The sequence below is a fragment of the Meyerozyma guilliermondii genome, genomic scaffold (assembly GCF_000149425.1).
Source record: "Meyerozyma guilliermondii ATCC 6260 scaffold_1 genomic scaffold, whole genome shotgun sequence".
Lineage (NCBI taxonomy): Eukaryota > Fungi > Ascomycota > Pichiomycetes > Serinales > Debaryomycetaceae > Meyerozyma > Meyerozyma guilliermondii.
Window position 1 is genome coordinate 121,220 of NW_001809800.1, and position 19,142 is coordinate 140,361.

Here is a 19,142-nt window from a genome sequence, read left to right on the forward strand (position 1 = left end):
TGGTTTCGGCGCGTTTCTCTGGTGGCTTCAGCAAGAATCAGATAAAGGTACCTATTGTCATCTGAACGTGGAGGCTGTAAGGCACAAACGTGGTTGTAACACACACGAGCCCTGACCAGTTTTTACCCTAGCGAAGACGGGGTGGCACATGAGTTGCGTATTAGGAAACGGGGCTCCACGTTGCCAGCCCATTTCGGTTTGCATTCGCCGCAACCGAGAGCAAAGCCCCCTGTCATCGGCAGACTATAAAGGTATCACTTCTTGCTTTTGAGCAGCAGTTGACTACGCTATGAAGTTTTCTACGTCCACCCTTCTCTTAATTGCTGCTACTGCTGTTTCTGCTAAAGCCGTTGGTAACGCTGACCGCGCAGCTGACGCTATTGTGGCCAAGAGAGCCGACTCTTCAGACGCATCTGCTGAAACTGGCGACTCCGCTGCCTCCGATGACTCCAGTGCTACTGATGACTCTAGTTCTACTGACGAGTCTAGTGCTTCTGATGATTCCAGTGCTTCTGACGCTAGTGCTTCTGACGATTCAAGCGCTTCTGATTCTAGTGCCTCTGACGACTCCAGTGCTTCTGACGACTCAAGCGCTTCTGATTCTAGTGCTTCTGACGACTCTAGTGCTTCCGACAGCTCCGAGTCTGGCTCTTCTGACGAGTCCAGTGCTTCCGACAGCTCTGAGTCCGGCTCTTCCGGATCGTCATCTTCTTCAGGTTCTAGCAGCTCATCATCTGGCTCTGGAGCTGGTGAGATGACCATTGGCTATGGTCTCGCTTTGGGTGCACTTGTGGCTGGTTCATTGTTGATCTAATGTTAGTCAATAATACGTTATGTTTGGTTCTTTGTAACATTGGCTCCAACTTCTTAAGCTTTCGTAAAAAATATTTAAGCCTCTCGTGGCCCTGGAGTGTAGCCACACCGCATACTTCAGCCTCGAGTCACGGTAGCAAAGACCGGGTAGACTAAGCCTCAATAACTGAGTGGTCTCTAGAACAGACAGAATACCAAACGAAGTTGGTGAACTGTGAATACAAAACTCAATAAAAGTTTCCCTATTATCTTAGTCTAGCTAGTAATTGCTAATTCGAGCGTCTGAGAAAGTGGCTTTATAATTGACGAAAAGACTGAGATTGTATGTGTTTGATAAAGGTAGTCTACTAAACTATTTAGGGTGTCCTCTTAATTGAAAGGCTTCCATGAGGTCATATCTCATTGGACTAAAGTTGTCCCAATTAGTACATAGCTCGGGAACAGTTGCACATTTAAAATTAAGTCGCAGAAAATTCACCTGAAAAATACGGTTGCAAATGTCTCTTCATAAGGACCATTCTTCAACTCTAAAAAGGATCACCACAGTAAGCTTTCCGCAAAATTCGATCTTGGCAAACCCTTTTGGTAATTGAACATCGCGTAATATGAATTCTCCAAACACACAAAAGCTGTCATCGTCGTTATCTCTTCCATACTAGGAACCTAGTCTACCTTGAATTTTTAAGGTTGGCAAAAAATTGAACTTTGTTTTTGATAATCACTCAATGGTGTACTTTCAATTCTTGGAGTTATCTCATAAAATCAAGGCAGTTTGCCAGTAATTGTACAATCACTTGTTTGACGAAGACTTCCCCGGATTATTTAATCGCACAAATTATGAGCACTGCAGAAGTCGTGACTGAAAGGTTTGTTGTCTGCAGGTACAGCGTTTGTTAGCCGTGCGGGATTCGATTATAAAATGCAGCCTTTTCGGCATCAATTGCATGAGTCCTTTCAGCGAAAAGAAAGGTAAACGATTCCAAGTAAAAGATGCCGAACAGGTTCCCCCATATTCGGGTACTGATCAGCCTATATTTCTTGAATCGAAACATAATAATCAACAATTACCAGATTATCATCAAGCACACCATGCCGGCACTTTCCATTATAAATTCGTAATGGCGGAAAAGCTGCTCAAACAAAACCATTACGTGTTCGTATCGGCAGACTCAATGGGTAAATACAGATCATTCAAGGGAGTGTCGCTGGATTCACCCATAGATACCCATCAAAAAGTTTCAACATTACAGCATCAAGGAATCGGCATCCCATTATTATCTGCAAATATTGCTTGGAAAGAAAACTTTAAAATTGACAAGTCCATGACCATCTACAAGTACAACCGTCCGCCGAAAATGAGGTTATTTGACAAAAATCTTGATAAGGAATTATTTTGCGTCGTCAAGTTGAGGGAGTCAGCTCAATATTATAGGTACGAATTTGAGTTCGTTAAGTCAAACAGGAAAATGACCTTTTTCCTACATAGAAAGCACCCCTTTGGTGATGTGTGTTTCTCAGGAAGCGATATCCGTTATCGTTGGTTACATTCAAAGTATAGTATGTGGAGAGACCGGTACCGGTACGACATTTTAAGGCTTCCCCTGACACAACCTTCATTACTTGATGGGATGGATATGGAAAAAAACAAACTAAACCCATCAAACAAACTAGTTGGTAGTAAACTTGCCGCATTCACCTTACCTACGAGAAAAGTGCTGGACTCAATCAAAGGTGGCCAGACCTTTGGTGGTATCGAGTATTTTCGCAACTATTCATTGAAAAGGTATAGCCAGGATGCTACCATGGACTTGAATGTTCCCAAAACACTGCCCGGTGCAGACCCAGAGAGTATATCATCCGTTGATGAGCACACTTTGGAGTTGTTGTGCATGGGATTAGTTTTGCACAAACGTGAAAGTGATAGAAGAGCCGAAAGACGTAACAGTGGAGGCTAATTAAAGAGAATTTCCCCAATGTCCAAGTACAACACTTCTGGAGGGACCTCATTGATCTGGCCCACAAATGATACTATAATAGGTATTGAAGCAGAGAAATCCAATATAGTTGAGAAGCATTTGAATTTCTGTATGGGCAACTTTTGTAGAAACTGACTATCCAGAAGTCCAGTTGTGTTGACTGAAGAGGTAACCCACTTTAGATCTGCACTAGAATCATGTACCAAATTCATATCAAAACCAAAGCTTGCCAAATTCAAATTTAGCCCACTTCCAATTAATTTTGTAAACGCTTCTTTTAAAGTCCACAATTGGTTAAAAGCGATATATCTTTCTTCAATATTCTCAATATCCATCAATTGAGTCCTCTCCAGCTCCGAAAACATCGGATCAAACTGGCTCATAAAGTTGATTGGAGAGATGGAGTCTTGCACCGAATGAGAAAGGTCTACTCCAATTGGTGTTCCGCAACCTTTTTCGATAGCAATACATACAATTTCATTCGATGTGCTGATACTCAATTGAACATTGGTTTCGTCGAGGAAAGGCTTTCCATATTTTTCATATTTGAATGGAACATCTTGATCAACTGGAGCACCACGAAAATAATTAATTACCACTTTCACGAGCAATTTGGATAGCAATTGCTTCGCTAGGTTGTGAATGGGCTGTTTCCGGAGTTTCACGCGTTCAGAGAGCGTAAATATTCGAAGTACGTCTTCCAAGTTGTAATCGTCTGATAAATACGTTATCAATTTTGGAGTCACCAGAGTCCAAAAAACGTACAGTTTCGGGCTGGTTGCCTTTGTATCGTGTTGCTGGTTTGAAATTTGTGCTATAAACTCATCGAGCTTATTGTAAACGTCTTGGAGCATGTGCTTACAACGACGTGACAATCATAAGTGAAATTTAAATTGTGCGAAAGATGAGGAACACACAAATATCATATTATCTAATTAGTCTAATGTTGAGCCAAATCTGGCCATAAGTATAAGACAGCTTTCTGTCAGCTGTTTTGTATTATAGGCAATGTTTGTTAGTTTGCCTCTTGTGCCTGGTAGAATTTTGGTGCTGCAACAACGTCGTCCTTGTTATCCTTTGCAATTTCGTAGGCATCAAGCACAGCTTTCTTGACTGCTTCGAAACTCTCGTCAGAGATCTGGTAGTGAAATGCAATACGGCCACTGGCAAACTTTAGGTTATACTTTTCCAGAACTTGCCTCAATATGTCATAAGAAATCTTGGTCTCGGCCAAGTCAACGAACACAAAGTTGGTGTGTACTGGGTGCTCCAACGCGATGCCATTTTCCTCACATAATTTGCCAAGTTCCAAGGCCATTTTGTGGGTTTTCTCGAGTTTGGGGAGATTCTCATCAATGGCGGTGCTTGCCATTCTTGCTAAGAGCCCAGACTGACGAACTCCACCACCATTCTGTTTGCGGAAATGATTAGCCTTCGCAATAAACTTCTTGCTGGAGACTAATACACTACCAATTGGAGCACCAAGTGTCTTGGAAAGACAAAGCGACACAGAGTCAAAGTATTGACAGTACTCCGATATGGAGATTCCAGTCGCAACAGAAGCATTCCAAAGTCTTGCTCCATCCAAGTGCAATTTCACATCATTCTTCTTACAAAATGCCGAGATCTTCTTTATCTCCTCCAATGGAAATAACATACCGTGAAGTGTGTTTTCTAAAGAAATGAGTTTGGTAGGAGCGCCGTGGATCTCGCCATCATCGGGTATAAAGTTTGGCAAAATGTCATCCTCAAGGGTCAAATGTACACCATTTTTGGGTTTGATAGCTTGTGGCATGGCCTGCAGAAGAGTAGCCATTCCTCCTGCTTCATGAACGTATACGTGTGCTCGATAGTCGCACATCACACTGTATGGAGGTTGCAACAAATTAACTCTCAAGGCTATTTGGTTGGAAAGTGTTCCGCTGACACAATACAAGCCGGCTTCCTTACCAGCAATCTTTGCAACTTTGCTTTCGAGGTCAATTGTAGCCTTGTCTTCGTTGTAGACGGCATCCCCTAAAGTAGCCGAAGCCAAGGATTCAATCATGGATACTGTAGGGGTTGTAAAGGTGTCACTACGAAAGTCATTGTGGGCGGGACTGGTTTTGTATACCGTTAAATCCATACTGAATTGAGAAACGTGAATAAATAGGAACCAGAATTGTCAAGGTTATGTCAATTTGCGGCAACTCGATAGCTGTCTGCAGTCCCACGATAGGGGCTACAGCCAGAGCTGATCAACGAGACCAATTGCTGACAAATATCAGCAACCAATACGCTCCCATGGCAATTGACTCAAGATAGCACTACTTCCCGTAGAGCGGTTATATGAAGATCAATTGCTAATCTTGGCGGATTGCTGCATTATTGCGAAACTCTATGTTGATTCTATGGTCATTCTATGGTCATTCTACACTCATTTACCGCTTGTATTGAACTTGATGCTATAGATCTGGTACTATACAAATGAACGACAGATCATTAATGTCTTGAGTATTTGGTGATCGACTTTTCTGTGAAACTTTTCGGCCGCTTTACACTATACACTTAGCCCCGCGGCGGGAGCGCGGAATGTCCAAATCAGGCAAGCGGATGCGAGCGCTATCTTGGTATAAATTAGTTTCGTCACCTTTCATTTGTTCAATTCTTCATGTCACTTCCATTAGAATACAAAGTAACATTGCCAGACGGCCAAACTTTCACCCAACCATCTGGGTTGTTCATCAATAATGAGTTTGTCAAGTCGAAATCTGGTAAGACTTTGGACAGTATCAACCCATCGACTGGAGAAGTCAATGGTTCCGTTTATGCTGCCGAAGAAGAAGATGTTGATATTGCCGTCAAAGCCGCTAGAACCGCTTTCAAATCGTGGAAAAAGGTCACTGGTGTCGACAGAGGAATCTTGCTCAACAAATTTGCTGATGTGTTGGAAAGAGACAGAGATTTGATTGGATCTATGGAAGCATGGGATTCTGGTAAAACCAAGGAACAAAATGCTGTGTATGACATTGACGAGTGTATCAGCTGTTTCCGTTACTTTGCTGGATGGGCTGACAAAGTTAGTGGAAAAGTTATTCAAAATGATCCAAAGAAGTTTGCCTATACCATCCATGAACCTTATGGTGTATGTGGACAAATTATTCCATGGAACTACCCATTGGCTATGGCTGCGTGGAAATTGGCCCCAGCTTTGGCTGCTGGTAATGTGGTGGTAATCAAGTCGTCAGAAATTACTCCTCTTTCTCTCTTATACATCGGTACCATTTTCAAAGATGTTGGTTTCCCAGCTGGTGTGGTTAACATTTTGTCCGGGTATGGAGCTACTTGCGGAAAGGCATTGGCAAGCCACATGGATGTTGACAAGATTGCATTTACTGGTTCTACTGCTACTGGTAAACTCATCCAACAATTAGCCGCTTCGAACTTGAAAGCTGTGACTTTGGAGTGTGGTGGAAAATCTCCATTAATTATCAGAGCGGATGCTGATTTGGAACAAGCAGTTAAATGGGCTGCTTTTGGTATCATGTCTAACCAAGGTCAAATCTGTACCTCGACTTCAAGAATCTATATCCATGAAAATGTCTATGACAAGTTTTTGACAGAATTCACTAAACATGTCAAGGAAGCTTATAAGCAAGGTGATATGTTCAATTCAGAGGCAGTTGTTGGTCCACAAGTTTCCAAGATGCAATTCGACAAGGTGATCTCGTACATTGAGATTGGAAAGAAAGAGGGTGCTAAGGTGCTTTTGGGAGGAGAGAAAAACACCGACGGTGACCTCTCCAAGGGTTTCTTTGTCAAGCCTACTATTTTTGCTGATGTCAAGCCTAAAATGAGAATTGTTAACGAAGAAATTTTCGGTCCTGTCGTGGCATGTGGAAAGTTTTCCACTGACGAAGAGGCTGTGGAATACGCCAACCAAACTGACTATGGATTGGGTGCTGCTGTGTTTACCAGTGATATTACCAAAGCTCACGAGATGGCCAGAGAGATTGAGGCTGGAATGGTATGGATCAATTCTAGTAATGACTCTGATTGCCATGTACCATTCGGAGGTGTCAAGTTGAGTGGTGTGGGTAGAGAATTGGGAGAGTACGGTTTGACCATGTACACTCAAGCCAAGGCTATCCACGTGAACCTTGGAAACAAGTTGTAGGAGAAAATACTATTTAGGCTAATTTGCAGCCAAACTTAAAAAGCGAAGATAATACTTTTTGAATATAAGACAGTACTTTAATGAAGAAGGGGATCTTAATTATACTATTATTAGTTGTTTACCTCTTCCATTGGACTAACATTCAACTGCTACAAGTGTGTGCTTGATCTTTATATGTACATCTATGCACCCACGAAATGATGCGGAAATCATTACTGGCATCACTCAATTACTCCTCATAAAATCAAACTGAACAAACTAATCAAGTTAATGCCCTATTACGCCATTGCTAACGGCAGAAAAACCGGGGTTGTACAAACTTGGAAAGAATGTGAGTCCCAAGTTGCAGGTTACAAAAATGCAAGGTACAAAAAGTTCAAAACTGAGGCAGAAGCAGCAGCATTCGTTCTGGATTATGGGTCTTCAGCCAAGCAGCCAGCTTCTGTAGACTACAGTCACCGTCAAAAACCAGCTGTTAATAACAATTCTCGAATCACAAAGCCCAAGACTACTCCTCGTCATGTTGATCCAACAACCAACTCATCCAACGTCCAACATATCTACGTGGATGGAGCTGCTCGAGGAAACGGAAAGGTACGGAGCCCCAAATCAGGATACGGTGTATTTTATGGAGAAGGAGATGAGCGAAATGCGGCTGTACCATTATCTAAAGTTGACTCTGATCGAACCGGAACTAACCAAAGAGCAGAGTTGCACGCATTAAACCACGCTCTTGACGATATATCCAAAGAATTGAACCAAGGAAATACACCGAAGGAGTACATCATCCATTCAGACTCGCAGTACACCATTAAGGCAGTTGGTGAATGGGCTAAGAAATGGAAAACCAATGGCTGGCGTACGGCTTCTGGGACTCCCGTGAGTAATAAAGACCTTATCGAAAAGGCAGTTGATAAGGTTGCTACTATCAACAAGGCATATGTGGCCAGAAAAATGGCCCCAATAATAATAGCCTATGTCCCTGGACATGCTGGCAACTACGGAAACGAAATGGCAGACCAGTTAGCTAACAAAGGAGCTGACTTGGACTGACTTGCAATGCTATCACGAGGTCAATGGGTGCAATTCAGATCATCACGATATTGAATGCGCACGAATAACGAGGAACTTGTACAAAGTGCAATGTGGATACATCTCATTTCCATATTACCTTACTGTAAACCCATAGCTTTTGGGGAACTTGACATATTATGCAGCACCCATAATGTTAAACATAGAGGTCAGAACACCTCGGAAATCAAGCTGCTTGGGTAATGCGACCAGCCAGATTGAGTGAAAAAGTCTTCAGATAAAGACTCCAGAGGAGACGCGGAAGCCTCGAGAAAAAATACAGACTCCTGTCCCAACCCGGATGTCTTTGTCAAGTGTGGAAGCTCAAGTAAAATTGAAAACCTACTGATTCTGACATAATCCAGCCAAAGTTAATTCAGTGGGGGGTCGTAAGATTCTGTTGCTAAAGCCATAGACAATTCAGAGCTCTACCATCAGACGAGCCCATATAGATAGTCAGATGTGGTTTGAGGGATATCTTGAAACATCTTGAAACATCATGAAACATCATTAAACATCCACATCTAGTCTCACATTATCTAAGCAGCTTGATTTGAGGTACTGGTTCAGGTACCTCTAGTTCAGCGAATGGAACTAAACTTGTTGAGTCAAGTTCAAAAATACCTCCATATTCATCTTGATTAACCATAGGCACTGATCGATAAGACAACGGGAAAACAAATCCAGGTATTTTAGAGTCATTTGATTTACGAAAGTATACTCGAGTTTCCACAAGATTAGATCCGCAGGATGTCGCTTAATCTTGCATCAAGATAAGAAGATTACTTAAACGCACCATTTTGACGGAGAATTGCGCACGACGAAAATCGATACCCTTCGTGAATAAAGCCAACCAAATTGAACCAATGCCCTACTATGCAATTTGTGACGGCAGAAAGATAGGCGTTGCCCTGAGCTGGGAAGAATGTAAATCTTATGTTTCTGGATACAGCAATGCTTGGTACAGGAAATTCGACACCAAGTCTGAAGCGAGGGATTGTTTTACCTCCAATATGTACCTGTCAGATTCAGAAGACGATTACCTGTCTTATGGCAAAAATTTTGACAGAAATTTTGAAATGGAACATATTTACATTGACGGAGCTTGTAAGAGAAACGGAATGGCTCTGCAACGTAAAACAGGATACGGCGTCTTTTATGGAAATGGTGATGTGCGTAATGCAGCTGTTTCCTCGTCAAATGCTGATAAACTATCAGGAACCAACCAAAGATCAGAATTGCGCGCATTGTATCACGCTATCATAAATATTGTCAATGACATAAATGATGACGGTACCACTAAGGCGTACACCATTCATACAGACTCGAAGTATGTCATCAGGGCTTCTGGGATCTGGGCCAAGAAATGGAAATCTAATGGCTGGCGTACAACCACTGGGCGTGTTGTGGCTAATCAAGATCTCATAAAGAGGATAGTCTTTTATTTGAAAGAAATCAACGAGAGACTTGCAAATATTGGCTTGCCTCCAGTAAAAATTGAGTACGTTCCTGGCCATGCTGGCAACCACGGAAACGAAATGGCAGATAAATTGGCTAACAAGGCAGCTGACGAGGATGGAGAACCATACTGGCTTTGATGTTTACTTGCAATTCTTTTCACGACAAGTATTAAATTTCAAGTCTCTTCAGACTGAGATCTGCTCGCAAAACTAATTTCGATGAGGCCCATCAATGGATGCAAATTTATGATGAACAGGCGCAGCCTATTGACGGATCATACTTTGGATATACTGTCCTTGAGGAGTCATAATCACTGTTGCAACATGTCTGGATTGGACCAAGCATATCTCTACAACTTGATGTTTGCTTGAGCTCTATAGTGTACATCAATGCCACACTATGCGCCTTATGGTCCAGATTACGTTATCTCAAATGGTGCGAGTTTCGCGGATCAAATTAAAACTTTTTGCAACTCTTTTGCAATTTGATTATGCTCAAACTCCCAAACAGGCAACTTACTTCCCCAGATGCCTCCGCTTTAAGTAGCTTTTACATGTTTTACTATTGAACGAGATGTTTTCAAACCGATAACCGTTTTTGGGATTGCACACTTTTCATAAAATGCCCGCAAATTTCAGCGAATGCAGCAACTGTAAATCAATGTATTAGGGCACCCTAGAGGGTATAAAAAGATGGCAGACTCTTGTTCCCCCACCCCGCAAGAAATAATTGAAGAACTCAACTAAGAAAATGCCGAATTCCGCAAGTGCCAATGGCAGAAAGGCAGGTGTTGTACTGAACTGGAAGGAATATGAGTCCCGCGTCTCTGGTTACAGTTATTCAAGTTTTAATAAGGGCAGCTCAAAAGCTGAAGCTGCCGCGTTTGTTCTGTCCAGTACTTCAAGCAAGCGCTCCAGTTCCTACAGTCACCAGCCAAGTTCTAGCGGAGGCAGTTATTCCTCAGCAAAGTCCACTAGTTCCAAGACTCCAAAAACCAAAAACTCATCAGGAACGCAACAAGTTTACCCGGATGGAGCTTCTAGGGGAACGGTAAAGTACAGAACCGTATGTCTGGTTATGGTGTATACTATGGAGAAGGAGATAAGCCCAAAGCTGCTGAACCATTATCAAAAGCTGATCAAAAGCCAGGTTCTAATCAAAGAGCAGAGTTACAAGCTTGCCCCCAGTAAAAAGTGACCATGTTGCTGGTCATTCCGGAATTCACGGAATGGCAGATCGGTCAGCTAACAAAGGAGCTGACAACGATTGAGTTAAGGGACTGAGATTTTGTTAGCAGAGCTTTGTGATGAGGATTGTCAATGGATTCGATGGTGATCGAGCTCATCACGAAATTAGTTTTTACCTTATGAAATGAATGACCTATATATTGCTCGAGGATCAATGGTTTATACTTCTATTCTATTTCTCATTTTAAATATAATTCAGACTCGATTCTCACCATATAAAATTTCGCAGCTCTAGAAATGCAAAATGCCTTATTACGCTGTCGCTCATGGTCGTCAAACTGGGGTGGTTAAAAGCTGGAAAGAATGCCAATTGAGAGTACAAGGTTACCGTGGAGCGATCTATGAAACTTTTCGTCACGCAACCGACGCCTATAATTTCGTTGATGAAAATAATCCTTCGAAGAGAAGTGAACATTGTACCAAAATCTTTATTGACGGCGCATTTCAAGGAGACCAGTGCGGATATGGAGTCTGGTACGGCGATGATGATCCCAGAAATGCTGCCGTACCACTTTTCCAGGCAAAAGAAGAACTTCCATTGAACAATCAACGAGCAGAATTAAGGGCCATGATTCATGTTTTTAGAAATATACAGCAAGAGATCGAACTGAACAACGGTATCCCTTTAAAAGAGTATGTGATTCTTACTGATAGTCAGGCTACCATCAAGGCACTCACCATTTGGTCTGTTAAATGGAAAAAGAATGGATGGAAGACAACGAAAGGAGAGATCATTGCAAATAAAGATCTAATTAGTGAAGCTGTTGAATTATTAGAGAGCTTGGAGCAATACTACCGAACCAGTGACTTGAGATTAGCAATCGAACATGTTTATGGGCATGCTGGTGTACATGGGAATGAAGAAGCTGATAAATTAGCAACTTTCGCAGCAAGCTTGACTACCATCATACTGGAAAATAAGGATACCAGCAAACTGAAAATTCCCTACGAATTCCCTTCAACATGGGTTCTGGTCACCGGCTTTACTATAGCTCTTGTTCTGCTAGGGTTCTATGTCTTGAGGAAAAGAAGGTCCTAAAGAGTCACTTTCTATTCTTTCTAAGACTTTCTATTTCTTTTAAAGTGGTCCACAATGACACCATATATCGCCACTAAAGACCCAACAGCACTCAATGCGCACCCAACATACGCTGCTGTCTTGGTGGCTTTAACTTCAGCATTGAAATCAGTACCTGGTGCTTGCTTCAACACAGCAGTTCCAGCAACACCCAAGGCCAAAGATATGGAATAGTTGACTACGGTCGCAACCAAAGAGGCAGAAATGCCCTGCCATTCGTGGGGTACAACGTCACTCAAGAGGAGCGTTGCTGCGGGAAAGCACACATCCACTCCAAAGGGTGCTATAATGAAGGTAATGAAACAGGATGCCCAATAACTATCGTGCACATCAACGACAGATAACATTGCTGCTGATATTACAAATGCCAATAGTCCAATTACCATCAAGACCTGAGTCGTAACTCCTTTGGAAAGCATAAAGCCGGTGAATGCAGCTGCTAATAATCCACTCACAATTGCTGGGGTAAATTTTACTGCTGCAAGAATTGGACTATCGCCTCGAAGAGACAAGAGAAAGTTGAAATAGAAGTAGATCAAGATTCCAAAAGTTCCAAACCCACAAGCAACACAAATCAACACTCTCAACACTATAGGTGACATCTGCTTAATGGGAATCAATGGCTGCGAAACCTTCAATTCGACGTAAACGAAAATGGACAACAAAAGCACCCCAATAACCAACAAGATGTACGTATACGGTGTCAGCCATTTGACAATGGGAGCTTGATTCCAGGCTACGTTGAAGAGCACAAGCCCCCCAACTCCTGTGAAGGCACCCAAAAAGTCAAATTCCTTATTTCTTCCTTCATCTAGGGTATCCTGTGGTATTATCAAAAATGCCAAAATGGTGAGACAAGCGCAGGCTATTCCCATAGACCAATATATCCACGCCCAGTGAGTAAACTGGGAAAAAATTGCACCAAAGATACTTCCAAATACGAACCCCAAAGGAGTTCCTGCTCCAAATACCACAAAGGCTATAGTCTTCCGCTTGCCTGGCGGATAAAAACGTCCTAAAATTGCAAGACCGTTGGGAAGCAAAAATGCTGGACCAACACCCTGGAACCCTTTGCAGCAGTAATAAAAAACAGCATTGGAGTAACTACTGGCACCGGTCAATAAGGACCAAATTGTTAGCCAGACATACCCAAATAAGAACATTCTCTTGTGTCCCAAAATATCGCCCAATCTCCCAGCAATGATGATTAACGTACCTGCGCTCAAACTCAAAGATGCAATTGACCAGGTAAGTTCTGCTTCATTAGTTATGTTGAACCATTCACCAATAATCCGTATCGATGAAAGGCCCTGTGCGACACTTACCTGGGTAACAAATTGACCTGAAAATATGATCAAAACGAATAAGATTTCGTGAAAGAGAGAGATTTGCGGTTCAATAATTTCGATAGTATTTGTCTTGTCTTCATTTCCTGTGACAGTTTCCGGATCAGATACATCAGTATTCATATTGGAGATATTGCTCATGACAATTTTCTTCCAATTGAGAAACGTTACCATCTTATATATCCGAAGTAGCACGCATATACGAAATGAGGTCAGTTCAACAAATCAATCGAGTGATGGGTTACATCTTCAACAAGCTATTTGGCTGCAACTTTCCCAAATAGGAGTGCTGCAGCACTCGAAAAATCCTGCATACGCGCCAACGATGGTGATAGGAGACCAATTTGATAGGAGACCATTCCGTAAGGCGGTATGCAAAGTGCTCACATAGGGCATGAGCGTGCCGCAATTGATGGGATACCTACGATAATTGTCAGCTCTAATTGTTGGCTTAGTAAATCCTGATGGGTGACCACATTTAGCTAAACTATTTAAGACAGTGAATATTCCAAACTACAACAGTCAATTGAAGCTTGTTCGGTCGACAAAAACTTATAACTACCATGACTTACTTTCCAACATACAACAAAGTTCGTGTTGAAGATGGAACTAACGTGTTCTATCGCGAGGCAGGATCTTCAGATAAGCCAGTAATCTTGCTTCTCCACGGATTTCCTTCATCGTCTCATATGTTCCGGGACCTTATTCCTGTCCTTGCCCCTCACTTTCGTGTGCTCGCTCCGGACTTACCAGGTTTCGGATATACAGAGACTTCAACTCTGTACAAAGTCACATTTGCAGCCATTGCCGACACCATTGATCAATTCTTAAGCAAGTTGAAAATCAACAAGTTTTACGTCTACATCTTTGACTATGGTGCTCCCACCGGATTCAGACTCGCACTCAAGCACCCCGAAAGAGTCAGTGGAATTGTGACCCAGAATGGAAATGCTTATGTTGAAGGAATTGAGAACGACTTCTGGCAACCCATTAGAGAATACTGGAAAAAATCCAAGGATGACCCAACCTTCTTTGAAGCCCTTTCCAAGTTTATTGAGGATCCAGCCAATGTGACCGTTCAGTATACGGAAGGAGAGCCCAATGCGTCCGGAATTGATCCTCTGTCATGGACGTTAGATCAAGCTTTGTTAGCTAGGCCCGGCCAAACAAAACTCCAGGTGGAATTGTTCCATGACTACCAGCTGAACGTCGAGTTGTACCCTAAATTCCAAGAATACTTGAGAACCAGTAATGTACCAGTTCTTGTGATTTGGGGCAAAAACGACAAGATCTTCCCACCAGTTGGTGCGGAAGCGTACAAGAGGGATGTGAAGAACCTCGAGTTCCACTATGTTGACGGAGGTCACTTTGCTCTCGAGTCCCATTTGAAAGAGATTTCGAGCAAGATTATCGAGGTTTTTAGTCAAAAACACTAGTTTTGTTATAATTTGCAGCCATGTTTAGCGTTTTTATTATTGTATACGAACCGTTTAAGAATGTAAAAATCAAACCACAAGTTTAAGTCACCATAAACTAGATTTCATTTGTACCCATTTTGCCACCGGAAAGTCTTTAGTTGTATGTTTTATATCTCCGACCACCTGACGAGCCTGCACCAAACTAAAAATTCTCAACTAAAATAATGGAACCAAAACGAGCACACCAGGAGTAGACAGACTGCACTAATATAACCCTAAATCAATAATTCCAAGAAGTTCCAAGCTAGAACCGTCTCTAAGCATGTTAACTGAACCTGAAAACACAAAATACGTGCGGCCAAAGAAGTACGTTTGCCCCCTAGAATCCTGTGCTAAAGCGTACACCAGGCCGTCCTTGCTTCAACAGCATCGTAGAACACATACCAACGAAAGACCCTTTGCGTGCCCGGAGCCAGGGTGCGGCAAGCGATTCTTTAGAAACTCACATTTACAAGTCCACAAACATATCCATGCCAAGGAAAAGCCATTGAAGTGCAGTGTGTGCAACAAGGGCTTCATCACGAATCAGCAATTGTTGCGGCACACCAAAACCCACAAGGCCGAGTTTCTGTGCCCATACGACTGTGGATCGCAGTTTACTGATGGTGGAACCATGACCAGCCACGTGTTGGAAAACCATATGAACAGTGATGTCCTATTTCCTTCGTACGCCTCGGAGGGATTGTCAGAATCGCTTTCTGAAAGCACCCATAGCCATTCTACTTCGCCATCAATAGTGGGATCTGAACGGGTTGGCGAGGATTTCTTCTCCGATCTTCACTGTAAGGAACCCGAATGTGCTGAATATGATGCCTATGAAACGATAGCACACTTGATAGAACATTACGATAACTTCCATTCGTTTGTTCCTCCCGGGTTGTTCCAATAACCCTAAACGTAATTGGTTACATTGGTTTCCCTTTTGCACAATTTAACGCACATTACTTGTCCATAGCTAACATTTCACATCACAGACTAACCACTCAAATCGAAAAATACCCTGGCCGTTATAGGTGTACTGCACACAATGCGATGCCTCTTTGTCTCATCACCTCTACTTGTACACCTTTATGAGTGCATTTGCTGCATTTCGCAAAAAATCGGTTACTGAGCTCTTTAGCAACGAAGAAGAAGACGATGAGGAAATAAAATACGAAATTGGTTCTTCCGATGAAGAAGTAGAAGATAAGCAGATTATAGACTCCGATAGGACGCGACCCAGTAGTGCTACTCCAACAATAACTCCATCGGTATCCCGTTTAGTGTTAGTCCCCGAGATCTCTGAGTCAAGGTTTATTCCCGACGATGATAATTTTCTAGTTTTTGACGACCATATAATCGTGGGACTCAAAACAAATGAGTATCTTCTTGTTTCGGGCCAATGTAAAATCACAGTACAACGAGGAGCAGTGAAGTTAAACGAGGTTGATTACCACCACGCCGACCCAGAAAGGTCAATTTCAATTGTTGCATCTTTTTCCCAGTCACTTCCTATGATTTCAAGTACGCAGATTCTAGACAGAGATGGTGTTCGAGATACCCAAAACGACCATAACAAGCATTTATTTTCGAGCGACTATAAGTCTGTAGTGATGATCGCCAATTACTCCACTGGAGTAGAAGATATAGGACTGTACTGGCGACCGTTCAAGAGATTCTTTGGATTTGGTGGAGAATCCGATGTTGAACTGCTTGGAGAGATGGAACGACTCTTCCAGTCATACACCTTCGAGATTGTGCTCCGTAACAATGGGTCTTTAGGAATGAATCTTGACGCAGTATGGGGTACAGATCTCAAAAGTTTATGCGAGAATATAACTGAGGACCTCGAATCCAGTGTGACAATGATAATAGGCAACAAGAACAGCGGCAAGTCAACTCTCTCAAAGACTCTTACGAACGCCTTATTATTGAAACAAAGACTTCCAGTGGCATATTTGGACCTAGACCCGGGTCAATCCGAGTTTTCTGCTCCGTTTACGTTGTCTCTTACACTCATACATGAGCCTATTTATGGCATGTATCTCTTCAATCCCCATGAAGTGGTCTCGTCACACTACTATGGGTTCACCACCCCACAACAGCACCCAGACCTATACATCTCCATTGCCAAATCACTTTTGCATAGCTTCATAAGCAAGCTCAAATCACAGGGAATAAATCTTGTGATAAATACACCAGGTTGGATCAAAGGGTTTGGAATGGAAATTTTGAACAACATTTCGAATGAACTCGAACCAGACCATCTAATCTTATTATCAGGAAGTCTCGATCCAGGGAGCCCTGAAAACGCTGACATACTATCCACAATCACCCACAAAAAATCCCACATTTTTCAAGGAATTTACCATCAATCAAAGTACTCTCCATCTCAATTACGAACTTGGAATAAGCTATTGTACTTCCACAGGCAAAACACTCCAAGCGGACTGCACTTTGATTTCAAAACTCACATTCTAGATAAACCCCCATTGAGACTACCATACCAGGTTGAAGAAGACCCATCGTTTTGCGGTTTGAACTCGGTTCTGTTCCTCAATGTGGATCCATCAGAAGTTGGCAAGGATAATATTGCGTTACTTTTGGATGCCTCTATCGTTGGATTCTACCTTATAGACTACGAGTACTACTCTTCGTACCAAGGACTACAACTGATTTCTCCCGACCAACCTCTAATCATGAGACTGGCATTATACTCTGATATGATCGATTTTCGAGCAACTGAGGTCCTGTTTGCGGGACTTGGCATGATCCACAGTATCGATACTGCGAGACATTGCTTTAATATTTACCTACCATTTTCCGTCAAAGAAAACTTGGAGAAGCATTTATCCAATGGAATGAAGTTGGTAATGGTTAAAGGCGAGGGCGACATTCCTCCAGCAGAGTTTCTCAAGCCAGAATTGCTCAAATCAGTAAGCAAAAAATCGGCCGATGGAAGCAACCTTCCACTTCCTTATATCAGTTTTGAAAGCAACAAGGTTGCTGGTGTGTGGAAGATGCGCCGAAACGTCATGCGTAGGGGCCAACGATGATTTTCCAGTAGCTGCAAACTGTGCAACTTCTTTACCGAGCCTGGTGCATTGGGGTGCACCAGATAAAATTTCAAGTTCTGACAGCGACGTCATGAAGTCAATGAAATTACTGGCTCTCACAGCAATTGTAGGGCTTGCTTCGGCCATAATACCCGATGTGGATCAGCTAAGAAACACCAAGGGTGAATCAACTTTAGAACCAGGACACCAATCGCTTCCTGATTTACTTCAGATCAACGACGTGCACGACCTTGATTTGACTTGGCAAACAACCAACCTCAGGTACGACACTGGAAGGTTGATCCTTGACCAAGGTACAGGAAGCTTGTGGTCGATTGCCCAATTAGCAAACTCACTAGATGAATGGACTGCCGAATTGACATTTAGATCAACTGGACAAGTGAATCAAGATGCTCAATTCCAAGATAACGGATTGGCGTTTTGGTTTGTCGATCCTGAGAACACTCCTATCTCGTCGTCTGCGACTGAAAACTATGGTGGTCCCTCTTACTTCGATGGTTTTCAAATTGTGATGAACAATCGTGATGCCGCAGGCTTAAAAATATTCATGAACGATGGTTCAATTGCTCGACAGACCTCCCTCAGTGACTCGATAGGCAATTGTGTATTTAACTATCTTGACTCTAACATTCCCTTTACCATCAGGGTGTCATATTCAAGGCAAAGAAAATGGTTCAAGGTTCAGGTTGACAACAACTTGTGCTTCAAAACGGACAGTATCACCATTCCAACATCGGCAAATGACTTGAAGTTTGGAGTTACCGGAAACATAAACCTGCAATCACTGGAAACCTTTGAGATACTCAAGTTGTCGGTTTGGTCCTCGTTAACAGAAGATGCGATTGACGACCATGGATTGATGGCAGATGGTCAATTGAAAGTACAATACAAAACCATGGTAGTTGACGATAAAGATGACCATGTTCCTCCAGCTCAAATAAGACAGTCTCTCATGGAGAGAACACGTTTACATCAAAAGCAAATGATGGAGGAACGGAGCTCTTTGAGTCAAGAAGCATTATTGCAAGATATTGTCGCTCGACTCGAAGCCATTGAAAAATCCATATCAAATCTTGCAAACACCCAAAACACTAATGATTACGAAAGTCATGCTGCAAACAAGCTCCAAGGTAACCTCGAGACATTCCAAGCTACAATTACCAACCAGTTCTCCAACATGGTGGATGCGTTATCTAACTTGAACCAAAAGGTGATAGGAGAGGTTAGAGAGCATCAGCATGGAATGGACGAAATATCTAAAAAAGTCGATCTTTTGATGGCTAACCACAAGGAAATTACTCATCAGTATAATGAACAACAACAACTTCGTCCTCCTTCATCGGAACTAACCACCACAATCGTTAGGTGGGTTTTGACACCAGTAATTTTGTGCATTATTGTGTTGAGTATCTTCATCTACAGATTGAGACATGATATCAAGCACTCCAAGTTGCTTTGAT

The 19,142-nt window shown here is 42.4% G+C and overlaps 14 protein-coding genes across 14 annotated transcripts; 10 read left to right on the forward strand and 4 right to left on the reverse strand. All coding sequences in view use genetic code 12, as the record gives it.

Moving 5' to 3' along the window:
• Window positions 1–282: 282 nt before the first annotated feature.
• On the reverse strand, window positions 283–762 carry PGUG_00076 (uncharacterized protein; the record flags this gene model as incomplete). Its single annotated transcript, XM_001486650.1, has 1 exon — window positions 283–762. The coding sequence occupies one exon, from the start codon at window positions 760–762 to the stop codon at window positions 283–285; it is 480 nt and encodes a 159-aa protein (XP_001486700.2).
• PGA39 (Pga39p) lies at window positions 290–814 on the forward strand (the record flags this gene model as incomplete). Its single annotated transcript, XM_001486649.1, has 1 exon — window positions 290–814. The coding sequence occupies one exon, from the start codon at window positions 290–292 to the stop codon at window positions 812–814; it is 525 nt and encodes a 174-aa protein (XP_001486699.1).
• Window positions 815–1,757: 943 nt separating this feature from the next.
• PGUG_00078 (uncharacterized protein) lies at window positions 1,758–2,768 on the forward strand (the record flags this gene model as incomplete). Its single annotated transcript, XM_001486651.1, has 1 exon — window positions 1,758–2,768. The coding sequence occupies one exon, from the start codon at window positions 1,758–1,760 to the stop codon at window positions 2,766–2,768; it is 1,011 nt and encodes a 336-aa protein (XP_001486701.2).
• Window positions 2,765–3,643, reverse strand: LYS5 (holo-[acyl-carrier-protein] synthase; the record flags this gene model as incomplete). Its single annotated transcript, XM_001486652.1, has 1 exon — window positions 2,765–3,643. The coding sequence occupies one exon, from the start codon at window positions 3,641–3,643 to the stop codon at window positions 2,765–2,767; it is 879 nt and encodes a 292-aa protein (XP_001486702.2).
• Window positions 3,644–3,804: 161 nt separating this feature from the next.
• On the reverse strand, window positions 3,805–4,914 carry PGUG_00080 (threonine aldolase; the record flags this gene model as incomplete). Its single annotated transcript, XM_001486653.1, has 1 exon — window positions 3,805–4,914. One exon carries the CDS (start codon window positions 4,912–4,914, stop codon window positions 3,805–3,807), a length of 1,110 nt encoding a protein of 369 aa, XP_001486703.2.
• Window positions 4,915–5,439: 525 nt separating this feature from the next.
• On the forward strand, window positions 5,440–6,945 carry PGUG_00081 (uncharacterized protein; the record flags this gene model as incomplete). The annotated part of the gene is made up of 1 exon (XM_001486654.1): window positions 5,440–6,945. One exon carries the CDS (start codon window positions 5,440–5,442, stop codon window positions 6,943–6,945), a length of 1,506 nt encoding a protein of 501 aa, XP_001486704.1.
• Window positions 6,946–7,215: 270 nt separating this feature from the next.
• Window positions 7,216–7,998, forward strand: PGUG_00082 (ribonuclease H family protein; the record flags this gene model as incomplete). The annotated part of the gene is made up of 1 exon (XM_001486655.1): window positions 7,216–7,998. One exon carries the CDS (start codon window positions 7,216–7,218, stop codon window positions 7,996–7,998), a length of 783 nt encoding a protein of 260 aa, XP_001486705.2.
• An 884-nt stretch (window positions 7,999–8,882) lies between these two features.
• Window positions 8,883–9,614, forward strand: PGUG_00083 (ribonuclease H family protein; the record flags this gene model as incomplete). The annotated part of the gene is made up of 1 exon (XM_001486656.1): window positions 8,883–9,614. One exon carries the CDS (start codon window positions 8,883–8,885, stop codon window positions 9,612–9,614), a length of 732 nt encoding a protein of 243 aa, XP_001486706.2.
• Window positions 9,615–10,968: 1,354 nt separating this feature from the next.
• On the forward strand, window positions 10,969–11,763 carry PGUG_00084 (ribonuclease H family protein; the record flags this gene model as incomplete). Its single annotated transcript, XM_001486657.1, has 1 exon — window positions 10,969–11,763. One exon carries the CDS (start codon window positions 10,969–10,971, stop codon window positions 11,761–11,763), a length of 795 nt encoding a protein of 264 aa, XP_001486707.2.
• A 20-nt stretch (window positions 11,764–11,783) lies between these two features.
• On the reverse strand, window positions 11,784–13,322 carry PGUG_00085 (uncharacterized protein; the record flags this gene model as incomplete). Its single annotated transcript, XM_001486658.1, has 1 exon — window positions 11,784–13,322. One exon carries the CDS (start codon window positions 13,320–13,322, stop codon window positions 11,784–11,786), a length of 1,539 nt encoding a protein of 512 aa, XP_001486708.2.
• A 389-nt stretch (window positions 13,323–13,711) lies between these two features.
• PGUG_00086 (alpha/beta fold hydrolase) lies at window positions 13,712–14,584 on the forward strand (the record flags this gene model as incomplete). Its single annotated transcript, XM_001486659.1, has 1 exon — window positions 13,712–14,584. One exon carries the CDS (start codon window positions 13,712–13,714, stop codon window positions 14,582–14,584), a length of 873 nt encoding a protein of 290 aa, XP_001486709.2.
• Window positions 14,585–14,888: 304 nt separating this feature from the next.
• PGUG_00087 (uncharacterized protein) lies at window positions 14,889–15,515 on the forward strand (the record flags this gene model as incomplete). The annotated part of the gene is made up of 1 exon (XM_001486660.1): window positions 14,889–15,515. One exon carries the CDS (start codon window positions 14,889–14,891, stop codon window positions 15,513–15,515), a length of 627 nt encoding a protein of 208 aa, XP_001486710.2.
• A 181-nt stretch (window positions 15,516–15,696) lies between these two features.
• PGUG_00088 (polynucleotide 5'-hydroxyl-kinase) lies at window positions 15,697–17,661 on the forward strand (the record flags this gene model as incomplete). The annotated part of the gene is made up of 1 exon (XM_001486661.1): window positions 15,697–17,661. One exon carries the CDS (start codon window positions 15,697–15,699, stop codon window positions 17,659–17,661), a length of 1,965 nt encoding a protein of 654 aa, XP_001486711.2.
• Window positions 17,561–19,141, forward strand: EMP46 (Emp46p; the record flags this gene model as incomplete). The annotated part of the gene is made up of 1 exon (XM_001486662.1): window positions 17,561–19,141. One exon carries the CDS (start codon window positions 17,561–17,563, stop codon window positions 19,139–19,141), a length of 1,581 nt encoding a protein of 526 aa, XP_001486712.2.
• Between the last annotated feature and the right edge of the window lies 1 nt (window position 19,142).